The 27,314-nt window shown below is 51.3% G+C and overlaps 1 protein-coding gene and 3 non-coding genes across 4 annotated transcripts; 1 reads left to right on the top strand and 3 right to left on the bottom strand.

The window, feature by feature from the left end:
* Positions 1-25,850, top strand: LOC122372414 (neurexin-4-like). The gene is made up of 24 exons (XM_043349565.1): positions 1-418; positions 1,567-1,656; positions 4,479-4,675; positions 7,283-7,424; positions 7,770-7,863; positions 8,113-8,222; positions 8,958-9,124; positions 9,445-9,606; positions 9,957-10,118; positions 10,463-10,679; positions 11,418-11,515; positions 11,920-12,079; positions 12,540-12,676; positions 13,023-13,130; positions 13,331-13,574; positions 13,978-14,124; positions 17,491-17,664; positions 18,070-18,288; positions 18,698-18,976; positions 19,162-19,341; positions 20,143-20,276; positions 20,908-21,118; positions 22,215-22,352; positions 23,859-25,850. The coding sequence occupies exons 1-24, from the start codon at positions 346-348 to the stop codon at positions 24,047-24,049; spliced, it is 3,834 nt and encodes a 1,277-aa protein (XP_043205500.1). The 5' UTR covers positions 1-345; the 3' UTR covers positions 24,050-25,850.
* On the bottom strand, positions 14,333-14,404 carry Trnae-cuc. The gene has a single exon. It is a non-coding gene; the product is annotated as a tRNA-Glu (tRNA).
* Positions 17,782-17,853, bottom strand: Trnae-cuc. The gene has a single exon. It is a non-coding gene; the product is annotated as a tRNA-Glu (tRNA).
* Trnae-cuc lies at positions 18,514-18,585 on the bottom strand. The gene has a single exon. It is a non-coding gene; the product is annotated as a tRNA-Glu (tRNA).
* Positions 25,851-27,314: the final 1,464 nt, after the last annotated feature.

Below are 27,314 nucleotides of genomic sequence, written 5' to 3' on the forward strand. Positions count from 1 at the left end.
GTTGCAATTCTGCGCCCTATTGCGTCGAAGCGCAGTGCAGTGATTGTTGTGGTTTCCGTTGGAATCGAAGCGCTGCTCGACCCCCAGTTGAATCATTTTTCGAGGAATTTCGTTCGGCATTTATTGCATCGCCTGGCGCCAAGAAGTTCCTGAAGATCAGAGTTCAAGTTTGGTTGTTGCTGGGGTTTTGAATTGATTGGTGCCTGAAATCAAGTTTACAGACGACGTTGGCCTTGAATGATCCCTTGCAACGGAGATTTTGTTCAAGATGTCTTCATCTTGCTGATGCACAGGGCCACAAATAACTTTTGAATAGAGAACAGGCTATTGCTCTGCCTTATTGTTATGTTTCTTACAATGTTTAGGCAGCCTCTAGCATCATTTCTCCTGATTATCATCATCAATGGATGTCATTCAGGTGAGTAGGTAGTGTATATATTAGGTACTGTTTCAACTTACGTAATTTTGGTCGGACAATAACAACCAGTTCAAGTTCAATAAGTATCATGTAGATATGAAGGACATACCTATGTAGTTCACAGGTAACCCACCCTGTATCGGTGGTAGATGTAAGATGTTGACATAGAAGTCAAAGTGTGATGGCTAAGGGTGGTATACTGATACCTTTAGAATATGACATTGCCGGCTGCCGCTCTTATCTGCTGGTTACCACAATGTTTTGTGCCACAATCCCTGATATGGGACACTGGGCACATTTGAAATATGCAAATCATGCTAACAACTCAAACTGAGTCAGGCCACTGCACTGCAACAAGCTGTATATGACTGGAGCCTTCACCTTGAGTGAGGCAAAGTGGTCCTTCAGAATTCTGTAGTTTATATATTTAAGTATAAGTAAGTAGGTATGTCTGACTGGTGCTGTGTCTATGGCTGTACTTGCTAAGGATCAGTTTCCTTGTGCTTTGGCTGCGAAGTCTCTCACTGCTGAGTAGTTGAAATGCAGCCAGATGTGTTGAGTGTAGTGTCCAGCCTTTTTTGTTGTATGTGCTCATACTCCTGCAGATTACGGAGTTGTGAAAATGCAGAACACAGGTGCAGTTGCACACATTTGGTTTTGTGTTTGGCTGAGAAGTTTAAGACATTTTGAGTTAATAACAACTAAATTGGAAGTTGAATTAGGCTAAATTGGTACAATTTATTCATGGTACATATTTGGTGTATATAAATTTATGATTAACATGATAAACAGTGCCTTGAGCTGATATTTCACTTTGAAATATGAAATCAGGTATTCTTAATCCCATGTAAGCATTTTGAAGTCACAATATTGGCTTGGCTGCCCAAGATTCATGTGAGCTGAAACTGCTTTGGCCATGTAAATGCCTACCAAACTTTGTCAGATTTGCTATTGTTGTGCTAAATGTAGCCTGGGAGCCTGACTGACTTCATAAGAGACACTTATCAATATTTCACAATTATTTGTTGTAACAACTTTTTTAAAGTGAGCCTCACTAGTTTGTGGATTGTGAAATCATTAAAACTCTGTTCTGTGCCCCTCATTCATTCACCAATATTTTGTAGCTCATGTGGTATGATTTGTTTCAGATTTGTGCAATAACCCTCTGATGGAGGGAGCTGAGCTTTCAGCGACCTCAGAGCTCAGAGGCAAGGAAGCCAAGTATGCCAGACTGAATGGTGAGTAATTATCATCTGGAGGTCCCCTGAATTTGCCTATGACTTTCCTCTGTCTAAGAATAAATACATGATCTCCTTATGTTAAGTGTTTAGTGTGGCACAACACACAAGACCAACTAGCCATTTAGGTTTCATGATAGGTGTGATTATAATCGCTGCCTTCAAAATTTCATCAAAATAATGACACTTTATGAACAGGCAAATGGTGTTACATAACCTGCTTTGAAATGCAGAAATACTTAACCATTTCAGGCATTCGTTTGTTTTACTTCCTTTAGCAATTATCAGCTAATTACGGAGCGAGCGAAGCGAGCGGAGTCTCATACTGAATTAAGGGAAAATCCTGAGTATGAGCGGCCGGCCGGCCGGCCGGCCGTGGGGACGCTCTTCAAAAGCTAATATCTTAGGAACGGGACATCCGATTGACAAGCGGTCTTCTTTACTGAATGTCACTTGGACGTAAAAGTTCTGTGGTGTGATGGGCACCATGCGTTCTTGGCAACCAGCGCACGTGGCGCGTGGTAAAGTTGGACATTTTTTAAGAACCCCCAAAATTGCAACCTCAATAACGGCACAACGGTTGGGCCGATTGAATTGAAACTTGGTACACAGTTAGGTCTCCATCAGATAATTCATCTGCATGTGTTAAGGTTGGGGTGCTACAGCACGTGCGCACGTGCAGGGGGCGCTCCCAGATCTCGAGAACGGCTGGGCCGATTGCGCTCAAATTTGGTACACGGTTGGGGACCAGTTAGTAGGGTGCCGTGCAAAAGTCAGTTTGGACCCCGCTTGCACGTGCGCACGTGCAGTGTGCCGCTTCCAGATCTCGAGAACGGCTAGGCCGATTGCGCTGAAATTTGGCACATCACTAAAGACCGGTTAGTAGGGTGCAGTGCACAAGTTAGTTGGAGGTACCCCCTCGTAATTTCGCACGTGCAAGGCCCATCCTCTCGCTCGCTCCGTTGGTCGCCCCAAAAGGCGTTTTACTGGTTTTAAGTGTTCTGATATGCCATTGCTAGCTAATTTAATCAGGCATCCCACGATGACTACTGACAGATATTTTCCAAACTTCCAAAGCCCATAGCAATGTGCTGACGTCTGTTAGTCTCCAATCCCTGACCTCAGTGAGTGCATACCCAGCGGGACTCCCCCGCCCTACTCAGCGCCCCTCCGGTATCCCCGGTCCCGGTGGACACCGGTGCTGTCTCCGCACCGTCGTCCGTCGGGTCATAGGTCGGGTGACGCGGGCTCCGGCAGCACTATTGATTAGCACGCGCCGCGCCGGGGCTGGCCGCGCCGGCCGTCGGGCGAGCTGTCACAGCCCGCTCTAATTGGCACCGGGGCGGCCCGGTACCGACTGGACGGAGCGCGTACCAGGCACGGCGGACGGTCCGAGATGGACTCTGAACGGTCCGCCGACAGCGCTGGATCGGGCGCTAGGGATGGGCCCCATGCACTCCATGGGGTAGCTCGGACATTTTAGCGGTAGAAGGGTTTGCAAAAAAGGTGGATGTCAGGCCTTCTTGGAAAGTGATGATAAAATGAAACTTTTGAATGGTTAGTTTCCTCTTTCTAAGTAGACCGATTTGATTATTGTTTTAACTTCATAATAATTATTTAACTAGAGACCTGACGTCATGGAGGGTCGCCAGAGATGCGTTATAAGTGTGGTAACTTAACATCGAGCATACCTACTACAAAGCGAAGGTCTTATGTCTGGGCGTCCCTCGGACCTCGCCTCACGCATCTCTCACAGGCCGGGGCTCGCCGTAATCCCGTGTTTTACCATATGTGTGATCGTTAGTCCTCTATCCAGTTCTGCTAATGCCACCAACCGGTTTTCCTCTCCCGCCGTCTGTCGAGAAGGGCGTTTTGATCGTTACGTATGTGTGCTGCATGTGTACACGCATTTTTGCTTTTATTTTATTTATCGTTTAAATTAATCTTTTAGTTCACTCCATAATATGTATATCCTGATCTTTCAAATTATTATAAGATAAATATTGGTATCCAATTCATATTCTGTTCCATTTCATCCAGCCATTTTATCAGTTGCCGATAACTGTTACATAGACCACTCCATGCCAAAGACTCGTGTAATGCAGTAATCCATGACTGTTATAATTACATATTTTACCATGATCACTGGCACAAGCTCTGTGCCTTTGCACTGTGCGCATGGTGCTTCCATAATTCAATGACTCTGGGTTCAATTGTATTGCCACGAGCACGAGTCACTGTTTGTATTCTGGGTCAGGTTCCGAGTGGATTGCACGGTCACTGGTGCAATGTTTGTTTTGCGAACTTACGCTCGCCCCATGCATACCTGATGGGTGTTCTGTGTAATATTTGCCGAGTTTCTGCTGGTGGCATGCCAATTTCAGTTTGCAGTTCTTTGAATTTTGTTCTGCGATCGTTGCAGTTTGCCGTTTATCTTTTGATGGTTGAACGTTCGTTTGTTTACCTTGCCGTGACTTGCCGGTGAAGGTGGAAAAGGTACGAAGCCGTAGCCCGTAGCCAATGTTTATTTAGCTACTTTAATTCAAACACTGCCTAACACGTGAGTAGCTTTCATCAGAAAACTGAGAGCGATCAACATTACAAAGGCTCTTTCCCCTGACTTACCTATCTCAGAGCCGACAACAAACCGACTCGTTTCCACTTTCGCCGTGCCTGTTCCATCCTCATGCTCACCGTGTTCACCCTTGCACGCTGTAAATGTTGTGTGTGTTGTGTGTCTGTCTGTCGTCGGCCCTGCATGTGCCGTGGGTGTTTCCACCGTCCCCTGCACGCGCTGTGTACTTGCCCATCTCCTCGCCCAGGCGACGGCGCGTGGACGGCTCGCATCTCGAACGTCGGCCAGAGTCTGACCGTCGACCTGAACGACGTGTATCGGATCACGCGGATCGAGACCCAGGGTCGCAGCGCCTCGGAACAGTGGGTGAGGCAGTATAGCCTCGCGTACGGCTTCAACGGCAGAGACTTCATGGACTACCGCGGCCCGCACGGCGGCGCATGGGTAAGCGACACTGGACAGTGGACACGGAGCACGGAGGATGACGGACCGAACGAGAGGAGCTCGTTCATATGACGACGTCGTTTTGCATGCTTTTTCAGGTGATGTGTGCATCTCTCTCGTCTGTGTCGAGTGATAAGTGAGGATGTGGGCCGTAACTGATCAAAACGCTCAGAACCGACTGGAAGGCGTGTTCAAGTGAGGATCTCGTGGAACCGCGTAAGATAGTTGAAACTGATAAAGATTAGTTTTTAGTTTAGGTCGATTGGGTAGTGGGGGTTCCACTTGAGCTGACAGCAGATGCGTCTCTTCCGACCAAACCAAGAATATGATTCAATGGGAGCTACAGGTGTCAGGTACTCGTATTACGTAACGAAACAGGTCGTGTTCGTTCACCTTTTCCGGCGTCATTCATGGACCATGGTCCTCCAAGCAGATGCCCTGACAATGGTAAGGCTGCGTTTGTGCGTTACTGTGTTGGTCGTTTTCCAACTCCCAGTCTCATCGCTGACCAGCCGCACGCTTTCAGTGTTCACCCGAAGGTGAGGTCACCGTTCATTTCCGCATGCCCAGAGTTTGCACGGTTCAGTATTTTGGACTTTGGTCCGGGCTTTACACTCCACAGGCATTCTCGACCATTGTAATTTCGGCGCCGCGCAGTCGCTGCTCGCAGCCTTTCTGCGCGTCAGACTGGGCTGCGTTCCCGTGGACATTTCAGCAATGGAAAAAGCGTTACGCCGCCGACTTTTCTGCTGTTGTCAGACCGAACTGCCGGCAGCTCCACTCAGTCAGCCCCCTCCCCCCCCCCCACCCCCCACCCCCCCACCCCACCGCACCCCACCTATGACGGCGCCCTGGCCCACGCCCGACGCCGCCATTCCTGTCATAGTATAATAACCCTGATAGGATTCCCTCGTCGTTCCATTTTATCGCCCATTTGCAGCCCGGACTTCTGTTCGAATAGCCGATTATGGCCACTTTGGAACACCGTCGGTTATGATGTTAGCTGACAAAATTCCTTAATTACAGATGACCTTTTGATGACATTTTAGAACATAGCGTAACAGCATCAATAGCGTAACAGTATCGATCCTTATCCTCAGGAGCCTCATATTCAATTCCCTTTACCTTCCTAGCACCGTTCCGTGCTTCTATCCTCAGGATACAGAAATCCTTCTCCACGCCGCAAACCCCTCCGGGCTGGACAGGCAACTTTATCCCATGCGGGCTGCTCCCTTGGAGCGGCACCGCTGCTCCCGAGGGAGCGCACCCCGTAGCCGGGTGCAGTGAGTACCTTGGGGCTGGGTGGCCTGTCCTCTGGACGGACTCAGCCCCGGTGACTCACTAGGGTGCCTGCCCAGACCAATGTCTCCCCCCATATCCTATCATCCTCCCGGCTCTGAAATGGTCTAATTGGACCGAAAGGGCCTAACCCAACAAAACAAACAAACCTTCCTAGCGAATTCCTCCAACCTCGTCTGACTCGCTTGGTGTCCTTACAACTCACCAGGTGATAGAGCGTGGATGCCCAGCATGTCCAACAACAAGCAGTACTTCACCGTGGACCTGGGGGACACCTTTCGCATCACCCGTGTGGCCACCCAGGGTTATCCCCGCTCCAACAACTACGTCAAGAGATTCGGCGTCGAACACTCTCTGGATGGTCGCGCCTTTCGACCGTACCGTACTGAAATTGGCCAGGCAGAGGTCAGGGGCAATGTGTGGATGTTTGTGGTCACCGGTCACAGGAGGGCTACGCCCGGTGACCTGTCGGCTTGGTGTTTTGTTGGTTTGACGTGGCTGAAAGCTTTGGTTTCGATTTGGTTTGGTTTTGTTGTTCATTGGTTGCTACACGCGGTCCTAATGTCGGTACACCGTGATGCTATGTGGATGTTTATGTCGTGTCGTCGCCCGTCGGTCCGCTTCTATTACACGTTGATCAGCATGTTGGGTGTTTTCTCGTGCTTTGTTTTACAGACCTCCACGCAGCGAGGACTGGAGTAGCGCGGGCGGGCTGTTTCAGTTTCGTTCACCCCGTGTTTTTCTGTTGTTGTCCAGGTGGAGAGTCAAGCCTGCTATTGATCCACATACGAGCACGCTGCCCATTCACGGCTCAGCCCACTGCTGGGCCGCTCGTTTTCTTTCGTGTTGTGCGCTTGTTTCATTTGTCGTTTGCAGTCGGCTGTTTGGTTATTGTCTGTGACGAATGTCAAACAGCTTTGAAGATAGATAGATAACAGTCACACGCCACAACGGTGGCATAATGTGCACGCTTTCGTGGACAGTTACGTTTGTGTTTGTTGGTTTCCTTGGTTTGTGTGATACATTGATAATTAAATTGGTCGTTTTTCTGTGAATGGTTGACGTGTTTTTCTCTACTTTTGCCTAATTGTGTTATATTTTTTTATTGAAACTTTTTGCTTCGCTCCATTTATAATCGATTTGTAGCAATGAAAATGCTAAAAATAAACATTCATAAGTTCTAGTCAATTTTCAATTTTATTGTGTTTATTGCTGGATGCTAAAATGCAAAGAAGCATATTTCACGTAAAGCAAGTACCGATCTAAACCACAAACCACCGCTCCAGCACTGATGTAACGCCATTGCAGGAGTTCAATGGCAACGTGAATGGAGACGACGTTGTGGAGAACCGCTTCGAGACACCGATCGTGGCGCAGTTCGTTCGAATTCGGCCCACCAGATGGCAGGACCGCATGTCGCTGCGCCTGGAGCTCTACGGATGCGCCTTTTGTAAGCAGTTGCTGGAGATTTGTGGAATTTTGTTTTGGGTGGTGGGATGTGTGTGAGATCAGATTATCTCATTTGCTGCGTAAATTTGGATGTAACGGTCACCGAGAATATAGGTAGATTGGCACTAACGTAATCGAATTTTCGTATCGTGCTCCTTCGTGACGTATGTCTCCAGGGAATGGAGATTGTTATCTATATGCAAAGTTATGCTCAATTTGTTTCTGCAAAGTGAAACACGTTTTGAGATTCCGATGCGTGGGGGCGTGGTCCATGTCTTAGTTGGTCTGTTAAGCGCCGACAACAGACCCGACATGCTGACTAAAGTGTCCTTTGGTCTTTTTTCAGCGGGTATCACGATGTCCTTCAATGGCAGTGCGTTCGTCGAGAAGAGCCTGGTTCGGAACCAGGTCCATTCGCTCTACGATCGGTTCAACTTCAGGTTAGTATTCCGGGAATTGGCCAGTTTCGATGTACATGGGTCCTTTGTCGCGCTTTATGAATGGTGCTACTGCCCGATGAACTCAGTCAGATATTAGCCTGCATAGTCGCCTGAAAGTGAACATTCTTTTGCAGCCTCGTCACGTCATCTTTCTCCACTCATTTTAAATTCACCCTTCCCAGTGGCTCACCCCGAGGAGTAGTGCGTATTCCACACGTCCACATCTGACCTCCACTGTAACCCCCTCAGGTTCCGGACGGCCCATCCGAACGGCGTGCTCATGTACAGCCACGGCGCGCAGGGGGACATCTTCGCCATCCAGCTGGTGGAGAACAAGCTGCGACTGGACATTGACCTCGGTACGGAGGGATGACGGGGATGATGGGGTGGAGGGAGGGTCATGAGGGAGGGTAGGAGAGTCAGGGCTGGATTTTAAGCCGATAAGAACTTTGAACTCTGAATAGGTTTGATGTGAAGCACGCAACGTCGCAATCCATGTTTGATATTGCAAAGTTCGAAGCAACGTCGCTTGAACTTTGAAGAAGTCTTAGAACCCTTTGTAGTTTTACCTTGGTGGTAGCGTGCGCCGTTACGTGATGTGCCGTATTAAGCAGGCGCCGGGCATTACATTATTCGCGGTACACTGCCCTACTACGCAGTTGGTAGCCCTCCCCAAATATGTGCCCGACCCGAGTTTCCTGTTCCTGGTTCGCTCTAACGTCGCGCAGCGGGAAATACCATTCATCCCGCACTTATCGAGTGAACTCTTTGTTCGAGGCGTTTCACTCGTACAGCCTATGGTATTTAATAGTGTTATGGTCTTTTCTCTCGTACCTTCACAGCTTTCATGATGCTTGGACGTATAGGACAACCCAGGCTAGTAGTTTATTTGTTTTGGCTCGTACCTATGCCCTGTGATTTATCCTATCACGTCACGTCTCACTTATCGCATCGCGTCTTACCACGTTTTTATTCAAAAGTCTCCGGCCTGCCTTCCGTCTCATCTTTGCCCATACCTTACCGTACCTCACACTCTGTTTCTATCTATTAATTTTTCTACCACACCACCTTTCACCGACCTCCTCTCTCCCCAGGCTCGCGTCAGATGACCACCCTCTCTGTGGGTTCCCTGCTCGACGACCATCTGTGGCACGATGTCAAGGTTGAGAGAACCGAACGCATGGTAAACCTCAGCGTCGATAGAGTGGAGGTCGCCCGGGAGGTCAACGGCGTCTTCCGCAAGCTCGACCTCAACGCCAAGGTAAGGGAGGGGAATGGGACAGGCAATGGACAGGGACTTAGAGGGGATTGGAGGACTTGAGAGGCTGGACGCGAGGTGTATGACTTTTGCCGGTTTTTGTTGTTTTCTACGGTGTAAATGCCGTTATTTAGTTCGAAATGGTCTCTTGATGTTTCTTATGAACTTTGTACGCTATCACATTAGAAACTTTTCGGGCTGAGGTGCATTAGAATTAATTAACTCTCGTCATGTCTGAATCTGCCACTTCATAAATATCACCGCGGCCTCGCCGGTCTCAACCACTGACTGACCTGTGCCGACCTCCTCTCCACGCCCCACAGTTCTACCTGGGCGGCGTGCCGTACATCCAGAAGGGCATCGTCAGTCCGAGCAACTTCAGCGGCTGCATCGAGAACCTGTACGTGAACAGTACCAACTTCATCGGGGAGGTGCGCGAGCGGCACCGCGACTACACCAACCACGGCGGAGAGTTCAACTGCCCGGTCAGTGAACGGGTGGTAGAGGAAGGGTCTGGTCTGGATGGCAGTTTGAATGTGAGGGTTGTAATGAAATATAGGGTGTGTGTTATCGGGAAAATCCTGGGATCGATAACTGCCGTAAGCGTGGTTCTTTCTTTCACAAGGACTAAAAAGATAAAAGAATTGATCAGAAAAGAATAAACAGATGTGATCTTGTGACGATCACGTGACGGGTAGTTATTACGGCAACGGTGCAGAATGACGATTTATCGACACGATGTGTATGAACTGTGCTTTTCCCTCGGGCGCTGCATACGTGACTGATCCAGCTGAAGTTGCACTCTGCGCACGGTACTAACCTGTCCTCTTCACAGGCGGTGCACACGGTACCAATGACCTTCCTGGATCGAACGGCGTTCGTCAAGGTCACAGGCAACGAGGGTCAGACGACGCTCAACATTTCGTTCGAGTTCCGGACTTACGAGGAGGACGGCATGTTGGCCTACCACAATTTCCTCACACGAGGTTATGTCAAGGTGAGAATGTCCAGTGGCAGCTGCCAGTGGATACATTTTATAGTATCTGGCCCGATGTCTACTTTGGGTCAAGTTTTGATGATGGAATCCGTCAATAGGGGTTTGCATATTGAAATTGAGAAGGCCGGGAGTCTCGTGAGTAACTTTTGATGCTCTCTCATCTGCTAAACTGGACTACGGAAACGCCTCTTTATAGTCATCAATCGTGACATGTCTGCGCTGGAACCATTTCCGTTTTATCGTAACTAACTTTCTGGCCACCTTCGTTTGAGTACACGTCGGCTGTCAGGCACCGAACTCCTCGTTCTGTTCACACGCTAACCATCTCACCTCCCCTCGGACAGATCTTCCTGGAGGACGGCCGGTTCAAGGTGGAGATCTCCACCCGCGAGATCGACTCTGTGGTCCTCGATCCATTCGAGGCGACCTACAACGACGGCCGCTGGCACTCGGCAACCGTCGCGCTGGCTGAGAACAGTGCTGTCACCGTCATAGACGGGTACCCCATGTACACACAGAGGCTGATGACGTTCTCAACCGGAGTGGACTACCTGTTCGCAGGTGGGTAGAAGGTGGGGGAGAGGACGTAGGAAGAGAGCGGGCTGCTCAAAGACTGGGTGTGGGAAGGTTGGGAGGGATGCCTGGATAGTCAGTTTGCTTGTCGATATGTGGGGTGAGCAGATTTGAGATGAGATAGGCGAGTGTCCGCGAATCAGCAGCGGTTTGAGTGAGACGAGAAAAAAGATGTGCAGGTGGCTGTAATTGTCGGGGAATATGCATAGAGACAGTTATATCATGATTGGTGTGTGGGGAGGGTCATTCAATTGACGTGCCTCCGGTAGCATACCGTTGTGGCTAGTGGATATTGTTTAGCATTGGTGGTACACCGATTTGTTATAGGTCATGATGTGCGTGCTCTGGCTCCATTATAGACTGGATGGTGTAGTTTTTGTCCAGTGATGTGTTGTGATGCGTGTCTGTCTGGTTGCTATGGACAGAATGCTCGTTTAGCTGTCGGCCAATGAGCTGTATGTCTCGCTGCATTTATGCATCATTATTGACGATGTAGTTAGGCAAATCGCTGATTGATGACTTGTTCCATGTTGTCTGCACAAAGGTCACGTAACGTGCCGAAACAGCGTCTACTCTTCGCGGCTGCAATGCTTAATTGGGCGTATCTTTTTTTATTCATCACAACTGTCTTGTAGGGGTAGTCAACAATGTACCATCCGACTAACCTCTCAACCAAAATGCGTGCCCTATGAGTAACCATACGGCATACACCTCTCTCCTTCTCAGGCGGACTGCCCGGTATTGAGAACCCTGGCTACCTGGGCTGTATGCGCAGCTTGGCGGCAGGAGGCAACAACCAGAGCCCTCTTAATCTGGGGCCGCAGGTACGGTAAAGGGCACCTGCTGGCCGTTGGGACACAGAGACTCTACTCAATCCGCTGCAGCCTGTTGTAGTTGCTATAGAAGCGCGGCTTTGTTCAGGCTTGCATATCGCGCTGTTATTTGGTGTGTTTATGCTTTGCAGCAAAGCAAACCAGGCCTAGCTGAATCATACTCGTCTCGCTCAGGCCCCAGGTTTTTGCTCATTAGCTAGGGAACGTCAATGATGCAGTCAAGGTAGTGAAGAAAACCAGGCATTTGCATTATGCTACTGGGTATCAGCTGTGGAACTTACCCAAACACGCCAAGCAACCCGATGCAACTGCAGTAGATGTCTCCCTTCGGCCATCCGATCCAACACTTCTATCTCCCCTTCTTGACCGCCCCCTCCCCCCGTCGACTGTTTCAGAACAAATTCAACGAGCGATACATTGTGATCGACGGATGCCAAATGGAGGACCGATGCAACCCGAACCCGTGCGAGCACGAGGGTGTCTGCACGCAGAACTCGCGCGAGTTCTTCTGCGACTGCCGCAAGACTGGCTATGCGGGATCCGTCTGCCGTACCAGTGAGTAGTAGGAGCTTATTTGCGAGGGTGTTTTAAATTTGGCGGTCGGGGATGCGGGTTGAGGCCGTTGATGATTGATCAGGGGTTCCCTCCCTTCAGTGTGTGGGCTAATGATAAAGATGTTGACCAGTAGGCTGGCGTGGAAGTAGGATCTGTTGGGTGCGTTAAATGATATGAATTTTGTCTGTTCTATGTTTGAAACATGTCAATCATGTCATGGACGCAAATCATGATAATGTTATGTGAAATATTTGTATTTGATAAGCTTCGCCCATATTTGATAGTTGCTTGTTTTGCAATGCTATGATCGTCCAGTGCGCTGGACGATGATGACCTTCCATAGGGACAGTGGCTTTAAATTGATCATGTTTATCGTGGCCAGCATCACTTGACATTATGACGTAGCAGATTACCTGACTCTCTAACCCCTTCCTCCCCTGCTCTGTGATTCTGCCCGCAGCCACGAACCCGATATCATGCGCACAGCACTTTATGATCAGCCGCGGCGGGCGGCGGGAGCTGATTCAGCTGGATGTGGACGGCTCGGGACCGCTGGCCGCCTTCCCCGTCACCTGTGTCCTCACCCCCGAGGGACAGGTTAGTACCGCGTGGCTGGGGTCACATAGTTGGAGATGTGGCACTGGGTTACACAGGGTGCGAGGAGAGAGCCTACCTCTAAACCCTGGCTCTTGACATTCAGTGGTTGATTTTGTATCAGACCCAGGACTAGAAGGGCGGGCGAGAAGCCCGGTACTTAGTGAGGCTGGGGCTGTCTTGGCGTGTGTTGTGTTTTATGTGACAGTTTGCCGTTCAGATATACCTCGCTTATCGCTATGACCGTGGCTGTTTTAATTTAACTGACGATAAGTTGCTCTCGACTGTGTGTGATCGTCACTTGTGACTGTGAATGTGACTGTATCTATGACTGTGACTGTTCCATCAGGTGGAGACTCATCTGGAGCACAACGTGCCCGGTGATCAGCTGGTGGACGGCTTTGAGCGGCGCGGCAGCTACGTGCAGGACTTCAAATACGAGGCCAACATGAAACAGGTGCGTGATGAGCCACAGTGGCATCGTTGTTGTGAGAAGTGGGGCTCGGAGAAGTAAGGCAACGCCTGGGTGAGTAGGTTCGCCATGTTGTTATACAGTGTCGTGGTTTCCATCCTGAAGAGGAAGCGTTACATTAAGCGTATGTATCTAGCGTAGCAAGTATATCCTCTAACATACCCCCTCCGCTGGCCCCTCTACAGATTGAGAGGCTCATCAACGGCTCTCTGACGTGCAAACAAGAGCTGTTTTACGCGTGCCGCCGGTCGCGGCTGCTCAACACTCCCGTCCGGCCCGAGGAACCGTTCGAGCCGTTCTCGTGGTGGGTGTCCCGCAACAATGAGATCATGGACTACTGGGGCGGCTCTCAGCCCGGCAGCCGGAAGTGCGCCTGCGGCATACAGGGCACCTGCATCGACCGCACCAAGGACTGCAACTGCGACGCCGGTGAGCGGGGGATGACTGGGAGACAGACGAGGGGTCGAGAGCGGGATGTGGGGTGGGAGAGTAGGTTCGCTGTTTGAGATTTTGATTGATCTGTTTGAAAAGGTTGACGGCGGAACATCCTCCACTGTTTCAGAGGTGAATACTGCATACCGATAGGCTTGTTTTTCGCTGTCTCTCTTTCCTACCCTGACCACGTGCACTGACCAGCCTTTCCCCTAACACCCTCTCCCGGGCTCCGCCATATGATCTACCAGGCTTATACCGACTTTCCATTGCCCCTGACCTTATCCACCGTCCAATATTACTCCTGACCTGACCTGTCATGCCCTGACCTGCTGTGACCTGACCTGCTATGACCTGACAACCTCTAGGCGCTAACCTGACGGCCGCTGTCACCTGTCAGGTCTGGAGCTGGAGACGTCCGACGGCGGTGACCTGATGTTCAAACAGGATCTGCCGGTGCGCCAGCTGCGATTTGGGGACACCGGTTCCCCCGGAGACGAGAAGCGCGGCATCTACCGCGTCGGCAGCCTCATCTGCGAGGGAGATGGTAAGCAGGGAGAGGAGACCTAGTCTCTGGCTATCTTTTGGGTTTGAAGTATTTGAGCTTGGCGGGAAAATGTGACTCCATAATAGGCCCTTATGTCTGCCATGATATTAATTGAACTACAGGTTCAACTTTGGAAGAAAATGTGGCGCAAGTGGGTCGGTGCAATGCAGGATGAATGGAGGGAGGTTGGCAGACAGGTCAAAACGTGTTCCCGCACCGGGAATCGAACCCGGGCCTCACGGGTGAGAGCCGTGTATCCTAGCCACTAGACCATGCGGGAGATGTGGGGGGCGGTCCGAGAAGCCTGATAGACTCGTGAAACCTGTTTCTTGCACCTTTGGGACTATGTCACTAGTCTGTTCCATATCAAGCTTGCAGTCGGAGTTTCTTCGGCAGCGCTCCTCCGCTCAAGAATTTGCGTCTTAAAATGTAAGAGCTGTATATACAGAAATCACGAACTGCTTTCAGCAGGGCACTTCGGCTGCAAGCTTGAAACGGAACAGAGTATACTTACCTTACGATGTCCCCCTGCGCTTCATCCTGCCAGCTGGCACCACCTAGTACACTCGGGGGCAGATTGATGTTCCACTACTCCCTACCCATCGGGCTCCCATGGCTCCCGCACTGGCTGCTGTCAGTGGCAGGACTGGCAGCACTGGCATTGGCAGGCAGTGCTGAGCAGTGCTGAGGGCAGGCAACACTGGCAGCAGCCACTGCTGATCCATGGGAGCCCGATGGGTAGGGAGTGGTGGAACATCAATCTGCCCCCGAGTGTACCAGAACGGATTCGTGGGCTGCATGCACTTGAAAGCATTTTGTCAATGAAATACGTGTGATCAAACTATCTCGGGCGTTGCTTGATGGTTTTGTTTGTCAAGGATGGTGTCGGATGCTTGGTATACTGTGTTCAAGAAGCCTACACTATTAAGTGGAGGACTTGATCCAGCTGTCCAATCTACCCTCGTAAGGGCGTCTCGTTATGGGGTTCCTCCTAAACCGGACGGCCAGGCAATCTACCCTACCGAGACGCCCTCGTAAGGGCGTCTCGCTAGGGGGTTCCTCCTAAACCGGGCGGCCAAGTTCCTGTCGCCCACCCTCTAAAAGGCCGAAGTACCTCATGCCGGCGGGACTGCTGGAAGACGGCTATGGCCTTGCGCTGGTCCCCGACGGTCGATGGACTAAGCTCCTCGGGTGAACGGCTGGATAGTTGGTGCAGCTGCAATCCGCGGAACGCCAGGCAGGCCACAGACCCCCAGCTCTCAGGGTTGTAGCGCAGCATACCGTAGGGTACCGCCGGTACTCGATCTTGAAGCCCCTTAGCGGAGGAAAGCCAGATTGGGGTGCCCAGACACTGTGGAGAGCCTGTGTACGGTAGTTGCCGTGGTTCGGTGACCCAGTGGGAAGGGTCAAGGCAGGTGTGATGTGGCGCTTCGGTTAGGGAAGTTTGCCACGGCGGTGATGGGCAGGGCAGGGGCAGGGGGCTCGCAGCAAAACCAACAGCCTCACCCCTCGCCAACGTTGTCAACCTCGGTCGGCACAGAGGTAGCAGGCGTAGCTAGTCATGGCTAAGCCGCGCCGACGCGAACCGCCTCCTAAGAGATGGTCGTGCCAGAGCGTCAGCCACAAGGGCACCATAAGATTCGGGGCAGCGATGTTGGTAGAGTCCGAATGCGGACTGTTACCAGGACAGAGGGAGCGTCGTCAAGTCATCTGGTCTTGTAGTAAAATGTAGATAAAATTGATGAGTGGCCCATCCAGAACAGCGATTGCGAAGAGGAAGCTGAGCCAACCGTCCTCATCCTCCTTCCGCAGTTCCGGGGAGACTGAGCTCGCCAGGGTTTGCACTTGTCTTGGGAAAATGCACCGGGGAAGAGACTCCGGTGCTTCGGGAAGAAACTCCCGCGCTCCAGTCGGTCGGTCGGTCGGTCCATATGTTGGGGAATGGGGATGTCTTGTTCTTGGTTCTGTTGCTGTTGTTCCCTAGATCTGTTGCGGATCGGCAAGAGAAAGGCCCGAGTGGCTTCCTGGCGTCTTGTCCAGTGGATCATCGACGGGTGGCTTCCGCACGGCGGGCTGCCAAGTGTTGTAGTTGTGTGTGTATCGAAGAGCGCCCCGGCCGCACGGGCGTGGCTTGTCAGGACGGCAGGCCAAGAGGGACGGAGGTGGAGACCCTGGTGTGGTATGATGGATGCCCTCCAAGGTGCTGCCCCGGGATACCGGCAACAGCTGTCTGTTGCGCCACTGGCCGTCGAGCTGCTACCGACCAGGTCAACGATGCAGCAGTCGTTCCGCCTGGACACGGTGTAAACCAGTGACCACCCTACTCGTATATTGAACCCCGGCCGAAGATAAATCAGCATTCACCGCTGGCATTGTCTGATGCCAAAGGAGTGAGGCTGCTTCAGCTCTGAGTCAGTTACGGCCATGGTTTTTGGGTCTTTGACTGTTAAGTGTTTGGACGGCTGTTGTGCAGCTGAGTCTCGGCCATTGGCCGGCGCAACCTTCGAAGTCCATGACGGCCGCTCTGGAACCGGCACCAGCGGTTCTCGAGTGAGTTCTGTCAGGCCCGCCTCATCGGCCTACCACTGGCCGACCCGCCGGAAACGCGGTTTGAAGGGCAGTGCTGTGGCTTCATCTGAGGGAGGCTGAGCTTGAGTCCTTGATTGGGTGCAGGCTTGTTGCCACACTTCATGTGCCCTGTGCTTCAGCCGTGGTCGGGCTCGTCGCTCTGCCAGGACTTTGGGGCAGGATCGTCGGGGGGGGGGGGGGAAGTCGGGCGAAACGTCCCCGTTCTCTGGTTGCGAGTTCTTTTCCTCACCGCTAGCGGGGAGGCCAGTTTCGGTGCTGAGCGCGTCGGCTTTCGTGAGGCGGATGCAACCGGTGATCACCCGGGCGCATTTGTGCTGCTCCGCCTCGAGGCTGGCCCGCGGCGAGAGTGTAGCGTGAGAGGAGTAGACCGCCGCTCAGTGGTCGGCCACACTGCGGCCTGCGGATGTAGCCGGTGTTTGCCGTCTTCAATGTGGACCTGTCGCTGCCGTACGAGCGACCCGCCAGCGCCGTCTGGCAGCGTCGGCGTTGTGCCATCCTTTTCGTCACTTTTTCGATGTGTTTGGTGAATGTGAGCTGATTCACGTACCCCGGCGCAACTTCCCGCAACTTCCCGAGGGCAGCCAAGTTCCTAACCGAAGCCTTCCGCTCGACACTTTCAGACGGCGTGTGCTCTGAAAGCCGTAAGACCTTAGACTCACATGATGAAACTAATCCATGGGAGCGTTTTTTTTTTAGTCATTAGATTCAAAGCGCATGATTGGCTTGTGTCATCCCTTCCGAGTTGCTCGTATCTGAAGCCGCCTCTTCCTCCGGCAGCCATCTTCGACAACACGGTGACGTTCCGGCTGGCGGATGCCACCATCGACCTGCCTCCCTTCGAAATGGGCTACAGCGGCGACGTCTACTTCGAGTTCCGCACCACCAAGGAGTCGGGAACGTTCTTCCACATCGAGGGAGACAACGGAGATTACCTCAAGGTCTCCATGAAAGGTAGGGAGCGATTTTCGGCGTGTGGCGTATGGGGGTAGGGGGCGAATTGCGTCAGATATGTGTTAAATGGTAGCGTTTCGAGATGTTTGTGTAGGGTTGTCTGTGGGAGAAAAGGTGTTCCCGCACCGGGAATCGAACCCGGGCCTCACGGGTGAGAGCCGTGTATCCTAGCCACTAGACCATGCGGGAGATGAACGATGGCCTGCCGCACATCTTGCCGGAAATTGGGGTCCGCGGAACATTGCCAGTTTGACGTCAATATCTTGTGTATTTGACATGCCTCTCCTGCCTCTCACCTTCATTCGCGGTTCTCATACCTTGCTGCTAGCCCTCATCCGAGGTCAAAATGACACAATCATCACACATCCATGGACCCTTCTGACGCCCATCAACTTCCCGCTTCAGGAGGAAACGCGATTCAGCTGGAGTACCGGGCCGGCTCGGTACCTCTCAGCGCCACGGTCGAGGTCAGCAGCCGCCTCAATGACGACACCTGGCACTCGGTGCTGGTGGAGAGGAACCGCAAACAGGGCCGCCTCCTGGTGGACAACTCGCTCCGGAAGGAGGTGTCCGAGCCACGCGGACCCGTGCGCTCCATGAGACTGACTTCGAAACTGGTAGTCGGTGAGTGTGGGGATGGCCGGTTGGGGTCTAAGGATGGTCATTGGTCATTGGTCATTGGTCAATGGCAATGGTGATTGCTGGGACAATAAATTGTCTTTGGTGTGTAATAGTTGAATTATGATCTCAGCCATTTTTTGAACGCTGAAGGTTGAGTGCGTTAGCTAATGGCTCCGCTCCAGTGTTCGTGGGCTGTAAGGCGAGAGAAATTTAAGGCGAGAAAATGTGTTCCCGCACCGGGAATCGAACCCGGGCCTCACGGGTGAGAGCCGTGTATCCTAGCCACTAGACCATGCGGGAGTTGGTGATGGCGGCCCGATAAGCGTGGCAGAACCGTGAGACCTGCTTCTTGATCCTTTGGAACTACGTCACAACCTACCTTACGATGTCTCCCCTCGCTTCACCCTGCCAGGTGCCACCACCCAGTACCGGAACGGCTTCGTGGGCTGCATGCGCGCCTTCCTGGTCAACGGGCAGCTGCAGAACCTCAAGTACCTCGTGGAGCGGGGAATGTGGTCCACAGTGCACCACCGAAACATCTACCTTGGCCCGCTGTACGGCGTCTCTGTGGGCTGTCAGGGCAAGTGCGCCAGCTCCCCGTGTCTGAACAACGGCACCTGCATTGAGGGCTACTCGGACTACGAGTGCAACTGCCGCTGGACGGCCTTCAAGGGGCCCATCTGCGCAGACGGTACGTGACCGAGGGAGGGTCGGTTTTCCTTGTTGTGTTGCAGCTGCTGGCATAGTGCCCACCCTGGTGTACCAAGGAATCGCCTGAGGCTTCGCTCGGCTTCTTTGTTAACTAAATATTTTCGCTTACGCTGAAAATTGGATTCCTGTCAATATCACAGTTCTTACCTGGGCCCTCGTTTTCAGAGATCGGCGTGAGTATGACGCGCAGCTACATGATCAAGTACGAGCTGGAGGGCAGCTACAAGTCCACCATCGCCGAGTACATCCGCGTCGGCTTCACGACTACCAGTCCGTCGGGCTTCCTGCTCGGCCTGGTTTCCAACATCACCAAGGAGTACATGACCATCATGGTCTCCAACAGCGGTAAGGAACGGATGGCGGGGAGGAAGGGGGGAGTGCGGTGGGGTGGGACATTGAAGCTGTATGTTATTAGTTGGTACTGGCTGTCATTGCTTGGATGATTTCACGTGGAAACTCGTGCTGAAAGAATCAATGGGGCAGATGCTATAGCGTATAACTGTGTGGGTAAGTTTGTTCAAGCTCAATCTCAGAATACAACTTTGCAAAACATTTGTTTGCACCACGCATGCGGAAGCTATCCTCCGTTTCGCCTGTCATTCACGAATGAAACTCGCTATTATGAAGTAATCGTAATGCATGTCATCCGAGCTATGAGAGCCGTGTCGCCCACCGTCAGCCGATGATGTCATTTAGCACCGAACCGGGGTGTCAACTGACACTGAGTATAGCGGACATGTGACACCTTGCCCAGCCCGCCCTGCGACAACCAACCAGGCCGCGGGTGGCGCCGATCGCGTGGTCTGAATTCGATCCGCAGCTTACATAAGACCTGGGACACGTCCAGTGCTAACTTCGTGCATATGTGGTGCTTTCACTGTCGATTGCTTATGCGATGCTTTCATTGTCGATTGGTTTCCTATAGCGTAACGTGACATTCCCTTATTCAGTTCATTGCATAAGCCCTAAATGCAAATCGAAGTAAAAGATATGTTGAGCTTACGAAATCCCATACACACTGGACAGACAACTCAATGGATAGTTGCCCTTCCAGTGAGAACACTTGTTCAAATCACATGCCGACAATACTGGCGTGTCACCAGTGTTATTCCCACCTATTCACCCTTGCTCTTCACCCTCCCCCAGGTCACATTCGAGTCGTGTTCGACTTTGGTTTCGAACGACGCGACGTGGTCTACCCGGACAAGATCTTCAACGAGGGTCAGTTCCACGACGTTCACATCCGTCGACTCAACGGCGGGGCAACTCTACAGATACAGGCGAGTCTGAGCTCATTTACCAACGATTGTGTGGGGTCTACATAAGAGACCTTATGCCCGGTCGTACGAACCCGCCATAAGCTTATATTGATCGCGCCCGGCTCATTGGAATGGGAGATCGATTGTTTAGCATGTCGTGATTAGCTGATGTCAACACTGCCGAGTGTTTTCCCTGATGTGGGACAGACGACCCTGATTGCTAATGAGGTGCGGTAGCACGGTGGAACTCTGGTGAAAGACAAAGAATGAATGTATTATGTAAGTTGAGGAAGCGGCTCCGCGGCTATTCCAATAGGCTATGGTATGTCGAATGTATTGTGTATGGAATGTGGATGTTTTTGTTATATGTGTTGATCGAGCGAAGATGAATTAACATGCGTCCCCATTTGGAGAGGCAGTTGACATTCATCAAACGTGGGCTGATAATTGATAAGAAGGGTCATTGTCCCAACTCGTCCCCGCAGTTTGGAAACTATGGTTGACCCGTCACCGTAAAGTGTGGTTATCGGGCTAGTTTTTTGAAGATGCCGCGATCAAACAAAGGAAGTATCTGCTCAATGATTATAGATTTTCGTGTTATATATTCTGTTCCCTTTTCCGACATCTGACTGTGTTATCTGTCCGTTCCCAGGTGGATGACTACCCACCGTACAGCGAGACTTTCTACGTGAACCCCTCTGCCGACGTACAATTCGACAACATTCAGTACATGTACATCGGCAAGAACGAATCGATGCTGGAGGGTTTCGTTGGCTGCATCAGTCGAGTGGAGTTCGATGATCTGTACCCGTTGAAGCTCATGTTCCAGGAGAATCGACCGTCTAATGTGTGGGGAAACACAGGTGAGAGGATGGGGAGAAGGTAGAGTGGTGAGAGGTGACCCCTTGTGACCGAGAAGGTGGGACAATGGGATAATGAAGGGAGGGGTGGGAGAAGGGAGAGTGGGAATAGTGAGTCATTCGGGAACGCGAAGTAAAAGTTAACAAGGTGGAATAGGAGTCGCCTCAGCTTATGCGCAGTGCGCGTTATTACAGGTAATGTAGGAATCACTGTAATTAGTAAAGATGAAAGAAAGTTGCACTATGTAGTATGTATAGCTTATTTTCCACAAATAAATAAATAATTTTTCGGTCCTCAGTTTTCAGTCCTCATTCCAACGCTCCACCACACACATGGACCGCCACCCGACACCCGAGCGCCGGTCTGGCTCCCCCGGTATGCGGAACAGACTTCCGTGGACCTTTGTATACCCCCTGTGTCGTCTCATCTTTCACCACTAGGGCCGCTGCCGCTCAGTTCGTATGGACCCCCGCCGTGTGCCTGACATGTTTGGCATCTAATCTCCGCGACAGTCGAACCTCGACGCATCCTGACAGCCTCCCGTCCCCGTCCGTTCCCTCACAGACCCTCTCCTGTCGACAGTGGTAATTCACGAAATCCAGCGATCTTTGACACCTATCTGCCTGCCTCCTCCCCCTGTCGATAGCTGTGGTAGGTCATGAATTCCGACGATTTTAGACACATGTTTATCCCCCTGCCCGCCTCCGCTCTTCCCCTCCGCTATCGACAATGACAATCACCAATCCCAACGATTTTAGACACCCGTCCCTTCCTCCCTCACCCTCTCATATGGGTACGGGGACCAGCAGTTGCTACTGTACACGAACCCCAAGTCTAACCGTCTGTCCTGTCCAGTAACAACCGATAACATTGATATCGACTGCTGGTCCCTGTACAAGAGCAGCTGAGGTTTCCTGTGAGTACCCTCTGACAGCTTATCGTTGTTCCCTGTGAGGGTGCTGGGACAATTTACTCAGGGTCGCTGTACAGTAGCAACTGCGGGTCCCTGTACAGCGACGACCCACGAATTCTGACCGAGGCGGTAGGACACGCATCTTGTCTCCCCCTCACGCTCCCTCTCCCGTCGCCCGTCGACAGCGACGATCCACGAGGATTACTGCGGTATCGAGCCGGTGCGTCACCCGGAGGAACAGACCGAGACCCGGCCGCCACCTGAGGTCGACGAGGACATCGTCAGCTCGCTCTACAACGACATCAACGCCGCCGTGCTCGGGGGTGAGGGGAGAGGGGGAGGGAAGGAGGTGTGGAGTGGGATGGGAGATGAGATTGGGGACGGAGAGATGAGGGTCTTGAATTACAGGGTGGGGCAGCATAATCGGGAATAAATATCAAACGGGATTATTTGGTCATGAATCTAAAAATATAGCTCCAAGCACTATTTTAGCAACATCCTATCAATCGGTCACCTTTTACCTATCCCTCATCCTATTTGACCGCCCTCGGCGTCGATGACCTTCTCAAGGCGGGTCCAAAAGCACGCGCATGCACGTGCAACCTCCTGCTTGTCCATGATCGCCCATCAGCTTCGTACCTTGCACTGAAGACTGTTTTTACTGATGATAAGTTGTTCATTAAACTTCTACCAAAAAACGCTCCATGTAAAGAATTTGGTCGGATTTAAATCGGCGGAGTTGAAGGACCAGAAGTTTTTGGTTCATCTCAGGTGGAGGTGCCCTACACAATAACATGTCGTCCTCACTGCAGTACCAGCACGGACAGAGTCCTCGTAAGACGTGATTTGGACCGTCAGTGATCCTCTCTTCCGACGGCTCCACGTGAGTCTGCCAGAGTGCGGTTGTATTTACCAGAGGTGCTCATTTTATCCGGGCTCGATGAAGTAGGGTGCACCACGTGCACCTCCCTTGAAGACCACCCATAGGTCCATCACCCCAACAGGATGTTTACTTTGCATGACCGCTGGAATATTCTCGATACAATCCCCTATATGGCATGCCATTCTTTTTTATCGTATTCCAGTCGGTGATAAGATTTTTTGTCGCTGAAGTTTTGAACATTGTTTCTTTTTAATATGCTCAAGTGCTTCTTCCTTATATTCAAGTGAGTCATCTTGTATGTCCTCTGCTAAGAGTTATTTTACGACGATTACGTTAACCTGTTGTCCTAAGTATCCCCACACAATCCTTATCGTCCGTGATAACACGTTGACCTGCCCAGCAACCTTTACGTGGAATTGCAGGGTTTTAAACAAAATGTTCTTGTTTTACTTGTTTAACATTAGTGTCTATGGGCGCGCGCAAAGCACTTGGAGCACCGTCGAACTATTTTGCTGCTCTTTTCCAGGAAGTTGCATGCTCATGGATGTAGTCATGTCAGATGATGCACAACTTTTGGGCGTTTCATTGCCATAATATAATTTATAAAAATAATGCCATGCCTACTCATGATCAGAGCCCAAAAAGCATTCCCGATTATGCTGCCCCACCCTGTAGATATGCGTTGAAGAAAATCCCGTTTATTCCACATTCGTATGGGAGTAACTTTATAGAGCCTGAAAGATGAGAGTAAAAACATTATCTCATTCTGTTATAACTAAACCGTTTATTTATTTGCTATCATTATCATTTTAGCACCTGCATTGGAAATCTCAATGTGGGAACTTCATTTCTCGTCACCAATTCACAATGCCTTTCGTTTCCATTATACCGTGACTCTTCAGTCTTCACACCCGAACACTCACCTCCGCGCCCCTTCCTCTTACAGGAGTGCTGGCTGTCGTTCTGATCGCCCTGATCATCATGGGTGTCCTCATCGCGCGCTACGCCAACCGCCACAAGGGCGACTACCTGACGCGCGAGGACTCGGGTGCTGACGGCGCCGAGGACGCGGATGACGCTGTTACACAGGGACGCACCGGCCACCACGTGGAGAAGATGAAGGAGTTCTTCATCTAGGGTCGCTTCGAGGACGCTTAGGGGGTCTTCGTCAAGAGTCACCTGAGGACTACGTTCGCGAGAGAGACGTTTGGGATTGGTTTGGGAAGGTTGATGCTTCTGCGTTTATGGAAGAGTGAGAGGGACGTTGGAGAAAAATGGAGAAGTGGTAGCATGAGTGTGGCGTGAAGAACACTTTATGAAGTGCATATTGATTGGTGCGGTTAGTGTTGTCGATCGTGGTTACAATAAGCAAAGAACAAAGCTTGCTTTAAGTGACTGTTGTAAGATTAGTGAGAGATTGGCTCGAGATCTGAAGAATGCACAGTCGTATTACGTCGATCAAGGCCTCGATCTATAAGATGATGGACTCAATCACACGGCCGGTATACCGCCTCTAAAGCTCGGTCTGCTATGGATCTGACCTGTAATTTCTGAGTTTGTATGGTGTCAATGCTTCCGCGTGTTCCGTCGTTTCGCCCTGTTCGGTTGCGTGGATAAGTGATGTACCTTTCCGTCCTGCTCGTACGACCGCCTCCGTTCCCGCAGTGTGATCTATTGTACGCACGCACGCGACACTTGCTTATCTCACACATATTTACACGTTATGTTACACTTTTATTTTCATCCCACACTATGTGTTTAATTGTAAGACTTGAACAGTTTTCTGTTCACATCGTGAACTGTTGCATGTCTGTCTGTGTGTTCAATTGCCTTATTTCACCGTGAGTGTAAGAGTGTGTGCGCTTGTTGCCTGTTGGGCTCGATCACTAGCGTCACTCCATTTCCATCAGATTACAAAGTGACCCACCCCGCGGGTCTGCAATACTTCTAAGGCTGCCTTCCTGTCGCTTGCATCGCGCCAGATATCCCCAAAACTGCCAGACGGGGAACCATTGGCGGTGAGGGCCGGGTGGAACTTGAGGAATGGCATCAGAACGATTTAGAATTTTATAGTGCCAAGAGAAGAATCTCAGAAAATTGTACAAAATCAATAGGTATTCCCATCACATAAACGTTCACGAACTGAAGAAGAAAAAGCATTTTTTGCGAACAATTAAGGCAACTTGTTCTCCAAAAAGTACCTTCTTGGGTGCACTGACCCGGTTCCAGTGTTTTCTGGAATAGCGTGCGGTGGAATATGGTGGACCTGTGTGGCCTGTAACATTGACAATAAGACTTGTCCTCGTATGTGTGTTTTGTGACGCCGAGTGACAAGCAGAGATGTGAGCTGTTGCTTCAATCATGTGGAGTCTCGCTGTCAATGAGCGACGTTCCAACAACCACGCCTTAGACAATTGACGTAATCGTGTTCGCTGTAGCTCTGTCATCAAGTTCTATCATCTTTCTCCATCGGCCTGTATTGGGTAGAAGTCTGATAGGAATAGTGTTCCCACTAGTACGGCGTTCTTTAGTGCGTCTGGGGTCGCCCGTCGCACTACAGTGTCTCTGGTAGTGCTCTAGTGTTCGGTATAGTGTCTCCTGCTGAGAGTAGTTCTTCCAGCGTGCCGGCAGATAGCGTTTGGAAGCTTGTGAAGTGCCACATGCATGCGAGGCGTACCTATTTGGAGACGACTTTTTACAGACACTAACGAACTGGTTGAGGCGATGGAATTTGTTACGCAACTATTTGGAAGGCAGAATTTAGCTCTTTAGGGTCGAACCGGTGAAGTGTGAAATTAATGACGTTTATTGTTACGATTGCACGATATGGCAGCTAATTAGATTCGCCTAGGCAGCTAAATAGATCTAGACGGAGGTGCAGTAACTTCTGAATAAAACAAATGCGTCGTTCATATGTCAATAAAGTGTCACCTGTTGATCCGCGTGTATGGTGAATCGTGGGTCATTCAGCATACTGCATGGTTTGAAGGCCGTTGTGAAATTAATGACCAAATGAATCTCTGTGGTCCTTGATACGAATGTCTATAAATAATTAATGTGAATCATGAGACCATCCTTATCTCTACGGCTAATTAGATAATCTGATGAGGCATCCGTTCTCCTCGAATGCTCAATTGTCATGCAGTACAAAACTAAGCTGAAGAGAGGCCTCCGACCACAAAACAGTCAAACAGTGGTCGTAACATTTACAGACCAAGTTACAGACTTCACGTGGGTACTGACGGAACGTTCCAGGGCCCCTGTCGCCGTATTTGCACAGGCTGGCTTTGTTCGGTCGGAGCCGCGGTAACGGCAGGTGCTGTGACTGTGTGTGCCGGGCACTCTGTGGGACGGGGAGGGGGAGGGTCACCGGTGGTAATGGAAGGACCCTGAGCGGGGAGGGGACGCAGCATTTGAAACCGCCGGCCGGTCGGTCGGTCGGCCGGGTTGTTTTCGCGGTTCTCGGCCGGGTGGAAGGTATAGGTTTACCTGGGGTCGGGAGGTGAGGGGGGGGGGGGGTGAGGCCGGTTCCGGCTCACTGGTTAGTGTGCTGATGGTATGCTGGCCGCAGTGCTGCGTCCGGTCCTTTAGGCTGTCCGAATTTTCAGGGGCGGGACCGATGCGACTGGGCGCAGTAGGTGCCCATCACGGCCACTCTTATTCATGGTCACTCAGGATTGCTCTAATGACATTCGTACTCCTCTAGTTTATATTATCATACCAATACATAAGTTAGAAATGAATTTGCCTACTTACCTACTCGTTATTACCTCACACGATTGTTTCGAGGCTGAGGAAAAAAGTTTTAGACGGCCACTGCAAGCTAGGTCTAGACTACCTAAGCATGTCGAAGTGTCGTACCACCTTTAGCCCCCCTCCCCCCTTCACCACCCCAGCACCAACCCACGCCCGCACAATACATCTGCGAGGGCGTCGGCGGTGACTCAGCCCTCTGTGCCTGATGACGTCACCACCGTCGGCCGGTCGCCGCCCGGCTCCATTCGCGCTCTGCAGTATCGGCGACTCGCTGAGTGCATCGCAAGCGGCGGGGGGTGGGCTGACGCCGGCATCGGCGAGACACACCCTGCTAACGTCTGGAAGACTCCATCGTGTGGTCTTAACTCAGGAGTTTGCCGATGGTTTGGCTGGTGGCAGATAAGACACATCTGGATGTCGATTGGTCTACTGTTGACTACCGCCCGGCAAAACAGCTGTCCACTGTCCACCCATGACTGCTCGACGCGACAGCTGTTCAGCTCATGGCTTCATCCGACCGACCAGTTGCCGGGGCGAGTCTTCAGACGATGACTCAGACTCCGGTTTGTGATGACTCGCAGAATCGACTCGGCGCTCGGTGAGTCATGGCTGGCGACTCTGACCGACTCTCCCGTGGTGCTCAGAG

The sequence above is a fragment of the Amphibalanus amphitrite genome, unplaced genomic scaffold (assembly GCF_019059575.1).
Source record: "Amphibalanus amphitrite isolate SeventyFive unplaced genomic scaffold, NRLGWU_Aamphi_draft 001358F_arrow, whole genome shotgun sequence".
NCBI lineage: Eukaryota > Metazoa > Arthropoda > Thecostraca > Balanomorpha > Balanidae > Amphibalanus > Amphibalanus amphitrite.

Excerpts from the sequence above, each read along its gene's own strand:
- LOC122372414 (XM_043349565.1), top strand. The coding sequence starts at position 346 with ATGTTTCTTACAATGTTTAGGCAGCCTCTAGCATCATTTCTCCTGATT. Across the intron at positions 1,657-4,478 it reads CAAGTATGCCAGACTGAATG|GCGACGGCGCGTGGACGGCT; the intron begins GTGAGTAATTAT and ends CTCCTCGCCCAG. Across the intron at positions 14,125-17,490 it reads CCTCATCTGCGAGGGAGATG|CCATCTTCGACAACACGGTG; the intron begins GTAAGCAGGGAG and ends TTCCTCCGGCAG.